We start from the raw sequence: 16,165 nt of genomic DNA, 5'->3' as shown, positions 1-16,165 counted from the left end.
TTTGAAAATGACATGTAAAAGAAAGTCTTATACTTACTTTACCAGTTAATTTTCTTTTGCATTTCAGAATATATCTCCAGGCAATCCTTCCAAAAATCAACACAAAGCCCATTTTATAATAAAGTGTTGAACAGCTTGTGTAATTTATTGAAGAGTATGCTGAAAGTGATAATCATAATGGTCGTATGGATACTTGATGTACTATTTCTACCAAATGTATATGGTTTTCACACAACTGTAAAGTTGAAAAATCGTAAGTTGGACCATCGTAGGTCAGGGACTGTCTGTAATTGCCTGTGAGTTACTCCAGGTCCCCACAAACTTCACAACTCACCAGCTAGAGCAGACTACAATTTAAGAACAGGCCTGCAGTATGTGAAGTATATAACTGATGTGGCCCACTAATTTCTGCTACTTAATCAGCACTTTTGATGGACTTATAAACAAAGCAGTAAAGAACTAAAGCAAATAAGTCTTCCACCTCTTCTGAAGGGGTGACAAGTATTATATCAGCACAGCACTAAATTAAAAACAAAGCCAAAGCAGTGAAACTAGCCTCCCATTAACAAGAATATTAGAACTGCCACAGAAAACAATTTAAGGAATCTGGTCAAAAGCCAAAAAAAACCTAAGTCCTGGGCCAGGCATGGTGGCTCACACCTATAATCCCAGCACTTTGGGAGGCTGAGGTGGGCAGATTACCTGAGGTCAGGAGTTCGAGACCAGCCTGGCCAACATGGCGAAGCCCCCATCTCTACAAAAAAAAAAAAAAAAAAAAAACCTAAGTCCCTTTTCCTCTCAATCTAAAATACTGTTACTGCATGCTAACACACGGATGAATCTTGAAAACATTATGCGAAGTGAAGGAAACCAGTCACAGAAGACCATGTATGATTTCATTTATATGGAATGTCCAAAAGAGGCAAATCCCAAGACAGAAAGTAGGTTAGTGGTCGCCAGGGCTTGGAGGCAAGAACAGGAATGGGGAAGACTGGTAATGTGTACAGGGTTGGTTGGTTTGTTTTTCTGAGATGTTGAAATGTTATGAAGTTAGACTGTGGTAATGGCTGCACAATTCTGTAAATATATTAAAAACCACTGAATGGCAAAATGATGCATTTTATAGCATTTGAAATATATTTCAATAAAGCTCTTTTTAAAACTAAATAAAATTGAAAATTTACTTCCTCACTCCCACTGGCCACACTTTCAAGGGATCCAGAACCACATATGGGCTAGGGGCTGCCCTAATGGACAGTACAGCTATCGTGAGCATTTCTACCATCACAGAAAACTCTACTGGACATGACTGCTCCACTAAATCAAGAGGCAAGATGAAACAAGCAAGAAGGACCTGGCAACTTAAGTCACTACCAGTGACACCGCATTCATCTAGCAACTACTCATGCCAGACTGATTCTGCAACACAAATCACAGAGAACAGGACACAGACACATGGAGGGCTCCCTCATCAATCGTTCTCCTGCCTATGCGTACTGTATGAAGCTAGGCAGAGGAAAAAGGAAAACCGAGAAAGAAACAAATCTCCAGGTTCTTTCTAAATCTTCCAAAGCTGGTGAAGGAGTTAAAGGAGGAGACCACCCTTCATATTGTCTTATGCCCAATTTCTGCCTCCAAATAAAGAAGTAAAAACTAAAAGGCAGAAATGAAATTCACAGGCAGACAGCCCGGCACTGCACCCTGGGCCTGGTAGTTAAAGATCGACCCCTGACCTATTGGTCTGTTATCTGTAGATTACAGACATTGTATAGAAATGCACTGTGAAAATCCCTATCTTGTTTTGTTCCGATCCAATTACCGGTACATGCAGCCCCCTGTCACGTACCGCCTACTTGCTCAATCAGTCACGACCCTCTCACATGCACCCCCTTAGAGTTGTGAGCCCTTAAAAGGGACAAGAATTACTCACTTGAGAGCTCGGCTCTTGAGACAGAAGTCTTGCCGATGCCCCCAGTGGAATAAACCCCTCCCTTCTTTAACTCGGTGTCTGAGGAGTTTTGTCTGTGGCTCATCCTGCTACATTTCTTGGTTCCCTGACCCGGAAGCGAGGTGACTGGCGGATGGTCGGGGCAGCTCCTTAGGCGGCTTGAGCCTGCCCTGTGGAACATCCCTGCGGGGGACTCCGACCAGCCTGAGCGATGTGGATCCTGAGAGCGCTCCTGGGTAGGCATTTGCTCCAGTGGGATGCCTCACCAGAGCAGTGTGTGGCAGGCCCCCGTGGAGGATCAAGGCAGTGGCTGAACACCAGGAAGGAACAGGCACTTGGAATCTGGACATCTAAAACTTGGTAAGACTAGTCTTTGAAACTTGCCCACTCCGTCTGAGTGGAAGCGTGGCCTGATCACCCATGGTGTGCCTTTATCGGCACTTTGGTTTTGGTTTTGATTTGGTTTGATTTGCTTGACAGGACCGGGGTTGGGAACTTGCCCACTCCATTTGAGTGGAAGCGTGGTGTGCTGTACCGGCACTTTGGTTCTTGTTTTTGACTTGACTTGGATTGCTTGATACTCTGGTTTTGGTTTTGACCTGGTTTGGATTTCTGGATACTCTGATTTTGGTTTTGATTTTGGTTTTGTGTAAACTAAAAAAGTGTGTGTGTGTGCCCTTTTTACCCATTCTTTGTTTTGTGGTGTGTGTGTGGTGTGAGCGTGGTGTTTTGTCTAGAGGAAACATGGGTGAGGCACAAAGTAAGCCCACCCCACTAGGAACTATGTTGAAACATTTCAAAAAAAGGATTTAAGGGAGACTATGGAGTACTATGACACCAGGAAAACTTAAAACTTTGTGTAAGATAGACTGGCCAGCATTAGAGGTAGGTTGGCCATTAGAAGGAAACCTGGACAGATCCCTTGTTTCAAAGGTATAGCACAAGGTGACATGCAAGCCAGGGAACCCAGACCAGTTCCTGTACACAGACACTTGGTTACAGCTGGTTTTAGACCCCCCCGCCCCCAACACACAGTGGTTGAGAGAAGAGCAGCATAAGCGGCTGGCAGAGGCAAGGAAAGACCAGCAGAGAGAGAGAAAGGAAAGAGAGAGAGAGGAAAAGAGGCAAAGAGAGAGAGAGGAAGAGACAGACAAACAGGGAGTCAAGGAGAAAGAGAGAAAGAAAGACAGAGGCAGAGAGAGAGAAGAGAAAGAGGCAAAAGGAAAGTCAAAGAGAGACAAAGTCAGAGAGAGAGAGAGATACACAAGTAGTTAAAAAAAGAAAAAAAAAGTGTACACTATTCCTTTAAAATCCATCATACCAATTCTAATGTGGACAAAACAAGGTTTTACTAATAGCAAAGGATAATTAAAATCCCAAACTTACAAGGTTTTCAACAAAAGTCAAGTTTGCTAAAAGTTAACAGTGTAACATGTATTATAGTAACTTCTATTTTTGTGGCCTTAGACAGTCTAGTCCACAGACATAAAACAAGATTTGCTTTGGAAAAGAATGGTTATCACTTTCGAAAAAAAAAAAGGGAAAAAAGGGGGGAGCGGCGGAATTTATATAAAAAGAGTGTTATATGGTAAATTCTTGTCCTGAAATAAATTAACTGGTTGTTTAAAAAAAGAAGTATTTGTAATGAGTCAGAAAGTTAAGGCATGTCGAAAAATTGCCTGTAAAAGTCGTAAAAGAAAAAAAAAGGTTATAAAAAAAGTATGTTTAAAAAAAAGGATTTATGCAAAAATGTATAATTTAAAAGTAACTAGGCCTCCTGAATGTAAAACTATTGAAAAAAAAAAAAACAAAAAATTTATGTAAAAGGTGTATAAGAAAACCAAAATACACCTTTGGTAAAAGAATTTTAAGGAGGCATAAGAATGTACATTTTTACCTACATTAAAAAGTTTAAAAAAATTATTGCTTTGAAGGTTTAAGCAAGTTTTAAAATGTTAATTGTAAAGAACATTCTGTGTGTGAACATATTAGCTAAAGTTAAAGACATATCATCCAGTTTTTCTGTGAACTGGACATTAAAGTAAAAGCATAACAGGTTTTTCTTAAAGCACCAACCCGCTCTTTAGCAAAAATTATAAAAGGTTGAAAAGAGTCTATAAAATCTTACCTTAGGGTCAAATATTAAAAATTAAATAAATATGTCTACAAGGTTTTATTAAAATTAGGTTTCACATTAATAACACACTACTATAAAGATAACATTTAGCTGATCTGGCATAAAAATCATACGAGAAGCACTGTTAAATGTAAAAATGGTATTTGGCTTTCTTTGGTTTAAAAACTAATAAAAATAGGTGCTAAAGGAAATCTCTCAGTAAAAAGGCACTAAGGACTATAAAGTCCACTGCCAAGGTCCCCACATTTAAAACAAAAGGTCAGTTTCTTAAAAATTACATACTTGGTTTACCTTCCACTTTCTTTTCTCGCAAAAAAAAAAAAAAAAAAAAAAACTAAAAGTCTTTTAGCACATGTACCACCCTTAGAATTTCCAGTAAACCAGCACCAGCCTGAAGATCACGTTCTCATTGAAAGGTGGAAAGAAGAAAAGCTCGAGCCAGGCTGGGAAGGACCCTACCTTGTGCTGTTAACCACCAAGACTGCTGCTCCTGCAGCAAAAAAAAGGATGGACTCAACACACCCAAGTCAAGAAAGCGCCACCCCCTCCAGAGTCGTGGCCATAGTCCCAGGGGAAAACCCTACCAAACTAAAGCTAAGAAAAATCTAACTCTTTTCATCTATTACTCTTTCTTCTTTCCTCGCTCTATTGCTGACCATCTAGTTATTAATATAACCAAGTCAATTTTGCCTCAAACTATTGCATTTAATGCTTGCTTTGTTATACCCTATGAGGACTTGCCAAGTCAAAGATAGCTTTCTACTTCAGAAAAGTACTTCTGTCCCTCCTGACTCTCCTCAGACTAGACGTTAGTAAACTAGGACCATTTAATCAGGGGAGATTTCGATAAAGACCCCAGTGCCAACCAAGAGTGTTGCCCCCTCAATGTAGAGCTTTCATGCCATAGTTGGTCCAACATTCTGTGGACCACTAAAGAGCAAGGATGGCCTGCCCCAACCAGTTTTTGTAATTTCCCTAAAACCATACATTCATTTTACTAGAGGATCATAGAAGTTAAAGACTTAAAATAAACTTTAGCAATTAAGACAGGACACCAAGATGCAAATGCCTGGTTAAAATGGATCAAATATTCCATCTGCACGTTAAACAAAAGCAATTGTTATGCTTGGGCACATGGCAGGCCAGAGGCCCAGATTGTCCCCTTTCCACTAAGGTGGCCTTCCAGTCGGCCAGGCGTAGGCTGCATGGTAGCTCTTTTGCAGGATTCCACAGCCTGGAGTAGTAAGTCATGCCAAGCTCTCTCTGCTATATCCCAAAGTCCAGCACCCTGTGGTTCAGCCCCCGAGGGCCATCCAGCTTCCGTCTCTCAACACTAAGTTCACTTCGTGTCTCTCATGACAAGGAGGAAACTTAGCATTCCTTGGAGACCTGAAAGGATGCAGTGAGCTTAAGAATTTTCAAGAGCTTATCAATCAGTCAGCCCTTGTTCGTCCCTGAGCAGATGTGTGGTGGTATTGTGGTAGACCTTTACTTGGCACTCTGCTGAATAACTGGAGTGGCACTTGTGCTTTAGTCCAATTGGCTATCCCTTTCACCCTGGCATTTCATCAACCAGAAGGAAACAAATAAGACATCGTAAAGCGAGAGAAGCCCCTTATGGGTCCTTCGACTCTCATGTTTATTTAGATGCAATTGGAGTCCCACGAGGAATACCAGAATAATTTAAAGCTTGAACCCAAACAGCTGCAGGATTTGAGTCAATATTTTAGTAGGTGATAGTTAATAAAAATGTAGATTAGATAAACTACATCTATTACAACCAACAGCAATGAGCTTTTCATGAGTTAAAAGAAAAACTCATGTTGGCCCCAGCCCTGAGGCTACCTGACCTGACAAAACTCTTTACACTCTATGCGTCAGAAAGAGAAAAAATGGCAGTTGGAGTTTTAACCCAAACTGTGGGGCCCTGGCCAAGGCCAGTGGCCTATCTCTCAAAACAACTAGACAAGGTTTCCAAAGGCTGGCTCCCAGGTCTAAGGGCCCTAGCAGCAAAGGCCCTGTTAGCACAAGAAGCAGATAAACTAACCCTTAGGTAAAACCTGAATATAAAGGTCCCCCATGCTGTGGTAACTTTAATAAATACCAAAGGACATCATTAGTTAACAAATGCTAGATCAACCAAGTACCAAACCTTGCTATGTGAAAAACTCCACATAACCACTGAAGTTTGCAACACCCTAAACCCCACCACCTTGCTCCCAGTATCAGAGAGCCCAGTTGAACCTAACTATGTAGAGGTGTTGGACTCAGTTTATTCTAGCAGGCCCAACCTCCGAGACCATCCTTGAATATGAGTAGACTGTAAGTGGTACATGGATGGGAGCAGCTTCGCCAACCCCTGCAGAGTGACTCTGCAGACGACGACAAGCCCTGCTCCAGTCACACCCGGAAACTGACTGGTCCACGCACGGCCGAAGCACAAGGAAACTCATCGCGGGACTCATTTTCCTTAAAATTTGGACTTGTACAGTAAGGACTTCAACTGATCTTCCTCAGATTGAGGGCTATTTCCAGTGTATACATCAAGTCACTGAAGTGGGACAAAACGTTGCTATGGTCCTACCATTTTACAGTTACTGTAAGTGTACTGGAACTCTAAAAATAACTTGTTTGCATAATGTTATTCTATACAAGGTATGTAGCCAGGAAATAACCAACCTGATGTGTGTTATGACCCATCTGAGCCTCCCAGGACCACGGTTTTTGAAATAAGATTAAGAACTGAAGACTGGTAGGGGCTCACAAATGATACAAGTAAAGTGTTAGCCAAAACAGAAGAAAAAAGGGTGCCCAAACAAGTCACCTTAAAATTTGATGCCTGTACTATCATTAACAGCAATAAGTGAGGAATAAGGTGTGGTTCTCTTAATTAGAAAAGAGGCTATATGGCAGAAAATAAGCACATCTGTCATAAATTAGGACTGTGTGGAAATAAATGTAAATACTGGTCTTGTGTCATTTAGGCCACTTGGATTAAAAAAAAAAAAAAAGATGAAAAGGATCCAGTCCACCTTCAGAACGGAAAAAATGGCCTTTCCTTTCCTAAGGGACAATGTAACCCCTTAGAGCTAGTAATAACCAATCCCCTTGATCCTCGCTGGAAAAAAGGGGAGCGTGTGATCTTAGGAATCAATGGGGCCGGACTGGATCGAGTAAACATCTTGGTTAGAGGAGAAGTTCACAAATGCTCTCCTGAACCAGTGTTTCAAACTTTCTATGATGAACTAAATGTGCCAGTACCAAAAATTCCAGGAAAAATGAAAATTTTTTTTTGCAATTAGCCGAGCATGTAGCCCAGACTCTCAATGTCACTCCATGTTATATACGTGGAGGAACTGTAATAAGAGATCAGTGGCCATAGGAAGCCTGAGAATTAGTACCTACAGACCCAGCACCTGATGAATTCCCAGCTCAAAAGAATTACCCTGATAATTTCTGGGTCCTAAAAGCCTCAATTATTGGACAATATTCCATAGCTGGAAAAGGAAAAGAATTCCCTCACCCCGTAGGACGACTTAGTTGTCTGAGACAGAAACTGTATAACGGTACCACAGAAACAGTCACTTGGTGGAGTTCAAATCACACAGAGAGAAATCCATTTAGTAAATTCCCAAAGTTGCAAACTGTGTGAACCCACCCGGAGTCCCACTGGGACTGGACAGTCCCCACTGGATTATACTGGATGTGTGGGCATACAGCTTATGCCAAATTACCTGATCAGTGGGCAGGTAGTTGTGTTATTGGCACTATTAAACCATCTTTCTTCCTACTGCCCATAAAAACAGGCAAACTCCTGGGCTTCCCTGTCTATGCGTCCCACGAAAAGAGAACATACTATAAGAAATTGAAAAAATGATAAATGGCCCCCTGAGAGAATCATACAATATTATGGGCCTGCTACACGGGCACAAGATGGCTCGTGGGGATACCGGACCCCCATTTACATGATCAACTGAATCACACAATTACAAGCTGTCTTAGAAACAACCACTAATAAAACGGACAGAGTCTTGACTATTCTGGCCCGGCAAGAAACTCCGATGAGAAATGCTATCAAAATAGATTAGCTCTCGACTACTTGCTAGCAGCTGAAGGAGAGGTCTGTAGGAAATTTAACCTTACTAATTGCTGCCTACACATAGATAATCAAGTGCAAGCAGTTGAAGACATGGTTAGAGATATGACAAAACTGGCACACATGCCCGTCCAAGTGTGGCATAGATTTGATCCTAGGGTCATGTTTAGCAAATGGCTCCCAGAGCTAGGAGGATTTTAAAATCTTACAATAAGAGTTGTAATAGTAATAAGAACCTACTTACTGCTCTCTTGTTTGCTACCTGTACTTCTTCAAATGATAAAAAGCTTCATTGCTACCTTAGTTCACCATAATGCACAAGTGTGCTGTATGAATCACTATTGATCTGTTTTGCAAGAAGACATGGGTAGTGAAAATGAAAGTGAGAACTCCCACTAATAAAATGAATGACAGTCTCAAAAGGGGGGAATATGGGAGGAGACCACCCCTCATATTGTCTTATGCCCAATTTCTGCCTCCAAAGAAAGAAGAAGTAAAAACTAAAAGGCATAAATGAAATCCACAGGCAGACAGCCTGGTGCCACACCCTGGGCCTGGTAGTTAAAGATCGACCCCTGACCTATTGGTTCTGTTATCTGTAGATTACAGACATTGCATAGAAATGCACTGTGAAAATCCCTATCTTGTTTTATTCTGATCTAATTACCGGTGCATGCAGACCCCCGTCACGTACCCCCTGCTTGCTCAATCAGTCACGACCCTCTCACATGCACCACCTTAGAGTTGTGAGCCCTTAAAAGGGACAGGAATTGCTCACTTGAGGAGCTCAGCTCTTGAGACAGAAGTCTTGACGATGCCCCTGGCCAAATAAACCCCTTCCTTCTTTAACTCGGTGTCTGAGGAGTTTTGTCTGTGGCTCATCCTGCTACAGAGTCACAGTATTCTTTCATCAGGGCATCAGTACAACAATCCACTTCCACGCTGTCCTGTCTTCCTCAGAAGAAAAGACTTACAATTCACGTTTAAGAATCAGTCTAAAGTAAGTACATATAATCTAATGTCTATTTTCACAATTAGGAGAAGACAAATAATAGACTTTAAGGAAATTCCACTTATCTAATGTCATTTAAATAAAAATGTTTCACTGGGCACACTAGCTCATGCCTATAATCCCAACACTTTGGAAGGCCAAGGCGGGTAGATTGCCTGAGCTCAGGAGTTCAAGGCCAGCCTAAACAACATAGTGAGACCTTGTCTCTACCAAATACAAAAAAAAGTTTGCGGGGCATGGTGGCTCGTGCTTGTAGTCCCAGCTACTGGCGGGACGGGGTCAGGGTTGGCGGTGGTGGTTGGGCTGAGGTGGGAGGATCGCTTAAGCCTGGGAGGCAGAAGTTGCAGTGAGCTGAAATTGCGCCACTGCACTCTAACCTGGTGACATAGTGAGACTCTATCTCAAAAAAAAAAAAATGTTTTTAATGATCCACTCAACTTAAAATGATGCTTCTGAGGTCATTTCGAAAAGGTAAGACTGTTGAATCATGTTTATTTCACATTTTGCAGTGTAAAACTTGTTTTATACTGACATCAAGTGGCAATAATTTGTAATGCAGTTTACCAAACTGCTTTTCTCCACTCTGAAAAGATACAATTTAAATATATGATACTGATACCTTAAAAAGTCTGAGTAGTTAATGTGACTTAAGGAATGCCTAAAGATGCAATTCCAACTCAGCTGCCTCACAAGTAATTCCCTAAGCAACCCATTTCTTCAGTCTCTGTGTGACCTCGGGCATGTTGGTATGTTTTTCTGTTTGGTCTCACTACTCATCCATAAAATGTGGCTAATGATATGACTTACATTGAACAGGGAGTGTAAATATTCAAGGAGATGTAAATGTAAAATGAGTCAGTGCCAGGCACATAGTAAGTGCTCAATGAATATTAGCTGCTAGATTAAGATTTCCCTATGGAAATACAAGAATCAAAGGAAGGGCTGACACCCTACTCTCAACACATGGAGGTCTGCTTTTCAAGTAGACAGCCATCTAAAAAAGTAAGAACTTCAGGAGGAGTCCAAAAATATGTTCAGGGTTGAGAGTCACTAAAGGGAAGAAGGTAGGAAACCAAAGGCCATCTTTTCCTAACTCACAATCACTCCTGATGTGAATTCCATTTAGGATATATATGAATCTACCAGGTAAACCACTTAGACCAACACACTGCCAACTCAATTTTTTTTTTCTAATACATTGCACAGAAAGCAGCAAAATAAGGATGTTATGTCAGCAGAGTTTGCATTTCCTTATTTAAGCTTTTAATAACTTAAAATGCTTTGACAATCACTTAAATAAGTTTTTATGTCTAAAATAAGCTAAATAATTTTTCAAGCTGGTAGAAATTCAAGTCACATGAAATAAAGATTCCCAATTTAAGCAAAATAAAGATTCTCAATGTAAACATCTGCTTCTGACTGAGAAACAAGTCTTACCCCCCATTTCCTCAGTCCACCATGGCCCCAAGATCGCACATCTAGTTCCATACCGTGTTCTGATTCCACTTCAGAAGGCTAATAGCCATTTTCTGCCGTAACATGAGAGTCATCAAACACTTCAACCCATGCTCCAAGAGAAGCCCAGCTTCAAAATGGATTTTGCTGCCATCTATGGTCTTGGAACATACATACCCGTGACATTCATTCAGATTATGGAAGTACCAGTAACCAATAGGGATATTAAATGGCTCCTACAGAGCTTCACTTGGGTCTATTACAGGCAGATTACAGAAACTACCCTCTAAAGATGCTTCCTAGTTTCCTAGAGATACTTCTAGCAAAGGAAGCTAGACACACTTCTGTTTCTGTCTCCATTTTCCCTTTCTATTAACTAGCTCTCATCATGAACATTGTTAATTTGTCCAAACTTACTTCCAATTCCTGAGCTATTCCTACAGCACAGCAAAGTTAAGCCATTCACAAATGGCAAACGTAACTTTAGCCAAGAAAAGAACTTGGAGAGCCATAATTAGTTTTAACCTTTAACCTTTTGGCTCTACAAAAATGTGGAAAGAAGGCCTGATGTGGTGGCTCCTGCCTGTAATCCCAGCACTTTGGGAGGCCAAGGCGGGCGGATCATGAGGTCAAGAGATTGAGATCATTCTGGCCAACACAGTGAAATCTTGTCTCTACTAAAAATACAAAAATTTGCTGGGAGTGGTGGCGGGCGCCTGTAGTCCCAGCTACTCAGGAGGCTGAGGTAGGAGAATTACTTGAACCTGGGAGGCGGAGGTTGCAGTGAGCTGAGATCACACCACTGCATTCCAGCCTGGTGACAGAGTGACATTCCATCTCAAAAAAAAAAAAAAAAATGTGGAAAGAGATTAGTCAAAAAAGAAAGTAGAGCAAGGGGCTGGCTACCATATAGCACCACATAAAGCCTTGAGCTTCACAGTACAGCAGTCAGTTTTAGTACCATCAAGGAACTGAATTTCTTGGCCAGGTGTGGTGGCTCACACCTGTAATCCCAGCATCTTGGGAGACCAAGGCAGGCAGATTACTTGAGGCCAGGAGTTCAAGACCAGCCTGGCCATCTCTACTAAAAATACAAGAATTAGCCAGACGTGGTGGTGCATGCCTGTAATCCCAGCTACTCGGGAGGCTGAGGCAGGAGAATCACTTGAACCCAGGAGGCAGAGGTTGCAATGAGCTGAGATTGTGCCACTGCACTCCAGCCTGGAGGACAGAGCTAGACTCTGCCTCAAAAAATAAATAAATAAATAAATAAATGTAACCAAATTTCTTTCAAATGTTTGATGCTTTTGTTCACCTGTTGATTAGACAGATATTAGATAGTTTAATCAGATAATTGAAGTTTAAAGGAAAATTTTATGATTATTTGCTCCAGTTGTGCTTCTGAATTCATATTTTTGCTTTGATTCTCAGGTCTGAAACAAAAGCCACCTGGAAAAAAGAGCAACATGGAAGAACAAGTCTTATGACTACCACGGAAAAGACGATCCTCATAGACTATCAATATTTATATATAGTTTATATTACAATTAACCTAACTGGAGGTGACCATGGATTTATAGTTGGGGAACTAGTAAACACCTTCAAAATTTTAAGTGTATAATGACTCAAAATAATTTATTCTGGGGATGTTTAGGAGGCCAGTGAAGGAATATACTTACATCACTTGAAGAGACTGTTCCTGTTTCAACAGCAACACCGCTACCACGCAGTTTCTATTACGAAATAAATAACTCATTATTTAGTTTTGTTTTGATTTGATTTTATCCTAATGTATCAGCTTACAAAAGGGAGCTAAGCAAATTTTTCCCCTAATTCTATGTAATAATTTTTCCCCCATAACTTTATTCCTAATCCTACTCAATGAAAAGCAAGGGGATGACATAAAATGTTCTAAATATCGTTACACTCTTCCAGATAATATATTAATCAGTAAATAGCTAAAAATGGAACAATAATAAACTGACTACTAGGCTCCAGGTAAATTTCATGGGTAAAGCCAGTGTAAATTTCCAAGTCTTAAGATTTACTTACTGAATTGTTTTTCCAGTAAGATGACTGCCTTAAATTGAACTATCCACACTATATTCTGCAGCAAAGCTTTCAAAAACAGGTGCCTGATGTCAGGAAGGTACAATATGCGACTTGGTTATCCACAGCAAAGCTAACAAATTATAATGACCAATCAAAATCTCAAATGTCATACAGAAATGACCAAAGAAAATTTAAAGAAAGTCAGAGGCTGAAAGTGCAAGAGAAAAGCAATAATGAATTTCTGAAAGGAAATTTTGTATTTATTCAATAACTACTATCTACGAAGTGCAGGCATGAGTCCCCACAACCCAAGTGCAACACTCCAAACTACCCAAAAAGGCTTCAAAGGCCACTATAAGATCAAAGAACAAAACATCTAAACTTGCAACTAACTTGGACTTTTGAAAGTTTATTTCTATTAGAATCATGAAATTGTGGTACTTTTTGTGAGAGAGAAAAACACTTGTGAAAGAAAAAAAAGACACACTCCAGACGTAGCACTATCGCATGACAACTGAGAAAAGTAGCAAGTAATATCAGAAATAATCATTACTTTTTAAGACGAAGAGTCTGGATTTTAATCATGATAGAAGGCTAAGAAGAAGTACCTGCCCGTAGCAAGAGGGACAGTGCAATGAGAGCCAAGCAGAAGCAATAGCCAGACTAAGAAGCAAGGCCAGGCTAAGCCTGGGTACCCTGAATAAGTCCCCTGCAGAAGGACCCACAAAGCAGAGGCATTGCACAATTTAAAGTCCACAACTTAAAGCCAAAGACTCTGTGATAAAAAGAGTGCACTAAAAAGATGCAGAAAATTCTTGAAGAGCATTTATCTATAAAAAGCTCAATTCTAATGAAAACTATTCTAGACATTGAAATATTTACTTCCACTAGTGACGAGAGAAATATTCCACCCAGCTGTTGGACATCGTCACAAGCATGGTCAATCATTCCAGAAGTGACAGTCACCTGAGAGGCACAACGTATATGTTATTCCTAGGGGGAAAAGTCTAAGGTAAAAGTGCCCAAAAAGCTAGTAGCATGCCACAGCATCCATTCTTCCCTACCAATTTTCATTTTATGAATTCAGCTACAGAGCCTTATTACCACTATACCTGAAAGCTAACATTACCCCAGAATAAAGTTTTGTTTTTCTGGGGATTTTTTTGTTGTCTTTTTTTTTTTTTTTTTTAGACAAGAGTCTCATACTGTCACTCAGGGTGGAGTGCAGTGGCGCGATCACGGCTCACTGCAGTCTCAACCTCCTCAGGCTCAAGTGATCCTCCTGCCTCAGCCTGCTGAGTAGCTGGAACTACAGGTGTGCACCACCACACTCAGCTAATTTTTCTATTTTCCGTAAAGACAGGGTTTTGCCATGTTGCCCCGGCTGGCCTCAAACTCCTGGGCTCAAGCAATTGGTGTGCCTCAGCCTCCCAAAGCGCTAGGATTACAGGCATAAGCCACGACACCAGGCCTGGAATTAAGTTTATTAAAGGGGAGAGATCATTTCAAAGAGGAAAAAAGGGAGAGATGTATCCTATTTAACTAACATTCTGATCCCAAACGATATGCTACATTTAGAAATTTTAAATCTCTTTCACAAGCTTGTTTCTTACATGTTTTAAATAGCTTGTTTTTTAAATACCTCACAAACTCAATAAAATGTTGACTCTTGTAAAAACACTTTTTAAAACCAAGCCCCAAACCAGTAAAATTGATGTTATTAACATAAAAAAGATTTTGATCAAGAAACTCTAAAATATCTCTATCCAAATATAAATGGCAATTAGGCTCCCCTAAAAAAGGCAGGCAACAAGACATAAAGTAAATCTAAGCAAAATATGGTGTCTTTCTTATGCCTCAAACTAAAATCTGTTAATAAAGTCACCTGAAATCTAAATGGCAACTTTCAAAAAATTTTGAATAGATATTTATTTGTAATCTAACAACCTACCAATATTGTTTCTCCTGGTCCCATTCCTCCTCTACGTCACCCTCACATCAAAATCTCATTCCCTTCTACCTTTTCATCTCCAGAATCCTCCGCCCCTGTCCACCTTCAGTTCTCTCCTCTTCTGAGTATCAAACACCACACCTCTTCATACCTACTACACTTTATCCCTGTAAGCCTGAAACTATCATTCCACAGATCCATCATTTGTGTCCTATTTTTTGCCCTATCCTGAGGAAACATGAAGACAAAACAGAAAACTTGTCATTTTCCAAGCCATCACACCTGCAGGCTATTTTCCTCCACAAAGACATAGAGCTAGAAAGGCCTGCAAGCAACCAATATGACCAGTAGGCATGCTTCAAGTTGTTCGTTAGGCCTAACTAATCCCACCCTGAAACTGAGAAATTGTGAGAATGAGCCACTGTATGGGACAGTGTCCTCTTGCAGCTGGACCGGACAGCTCCAGGCTCCCCCAGGGGGAGCTGGAAGCATGGGAGGGACTCGGCCAGACAAGGACAAGCAGGTTAGCTAATAAAGATCTAGAACATGCTGTTTGCAGTTTGAAATGCCCCTGGTGGCACCCAGGACCAGTTTGTTTATTAGTGCAATCGGTTAGACAGCTTAGCCTGGTTATGTAACCAAAAGGGCATAAAAGATCTCACTCGAAACTTTCAGAGAGCTCTCCCAAAACCAAGATTTCCCGCACAAATCTTGGTGGTTCACAATCCTGGGGCAGCCGAGGGAGCTGCGCCTGGAAATCTCTCGGCCCGAGGCATGCTCTCTCCTGCTGTACCGTTTCTTTTCCTTTATCGAAGCCTCACACGCACGTGCTCTTTGGAGCTGTGTGGGTCCTTTCAATTCTCCAGCCTGTATCATCTTGGCAGCCACCTAGAAGAAAGGCACTCCCTGACCCCTGAAAAGCATGAATAAGAAACCCCAAGTGGCAGAAAAGACAGAAAGGATTGAAATGAAGCCAGTCAAAGAAAGAAAAAGCAAAGCACACTACCCATATCTGACAGTAGTTTGGTTTACTTGTCAAGTTCAAAATGGCATTACTTTAATAAAACATTTTTGTAATTTAACATATTTACTATAAATAGCTTAAAAGAACATGGATGTTATATTGCCTTCAAAGGTACTTTAAAAAAGTTTCTTTTACCTGTGAACTCAGCTGAGTTTTTATCCAATTGAAATAGTAATTTAAGTCACTGCCTTCCATCAATTCTTTTCCCCAAGCTGCTAACTTGGCAATAATTCTTGCTGCCTGAAAACAAATAAGAAATCCATTTGAACGCAACATTAATTCTAAAAATCACATCATATACCTTAAAAAAAGGATTTGTAACAATTTTGCTACACAATTTCTTAACACTCAACCGCTCTAAAAATAATAGCTTATATTTCATTTTTTAAAATATATTTTGAAACAAACATTAAAAATATATTTTTAGGCCGGGCGCGGTGGCTCAAGCCTGTAATCCCAGCACTTTGGGAGGCCGAGACGGGCGGATCAC

At 40.6% G+C, this 16,165-nt stretch overlaps 1 protein-coding gene across 5 annotated transcripts in view; it reads right to left on the bottom strand.

The window, feature by feature from the left end:
* ATP6V1H (ATPase, H+ transporting, lysosomal 50/57kDa, V1 subunit H) overlaps positions 1–16,165 on the bottom strand; it is a 125,920-nt gene that overhangs the window by 80,679 nt on the left and 29,076 nt on the right. For 4 of the 5 annotated variants that reach the window (XM_011937593.1, XM_011937597.1, XM_011937594.1 and 1 more), the window contains 2 exons: positions 15,811–15,915; positions 12,328–12,381 (listed from right to left, as the gene is read on the bottom strand). In XM_011937593.1, the coding sequence (XP_011792983.1) occupies positions 12,328–12,381; positions 15,811–15,915 (159 nt within the window). The remainder of the gene's footprint in view (positions 1–12,327; positions 12,382–15,810; positions 15,916–16,165) is intronic. The other variant, XM_011937595.1, reaches the window with a different exon arrangement.

This window comes from Colobus angolensis, unplaced genomic scaffold (assembly GCF_000951035.1).
Source record: "Colobus angolensis palliatus isolate OR3802 unplaced genomic scaffold, Cang.pa_1.0 Scaffold166, whole genome shotgun sequence".
Classification (NCBI taxonomy): Eukaryota; Metazoa; Chordata; class Mammalia; order Primates; family Cercopithecidae; genus Colobus; species Colobus angolensis.
The sequence above is the reverse complement of the archived record's forward strand: the minus strand, read 5'-3'. Positions and strand labels throughout refer to the sequence as shown.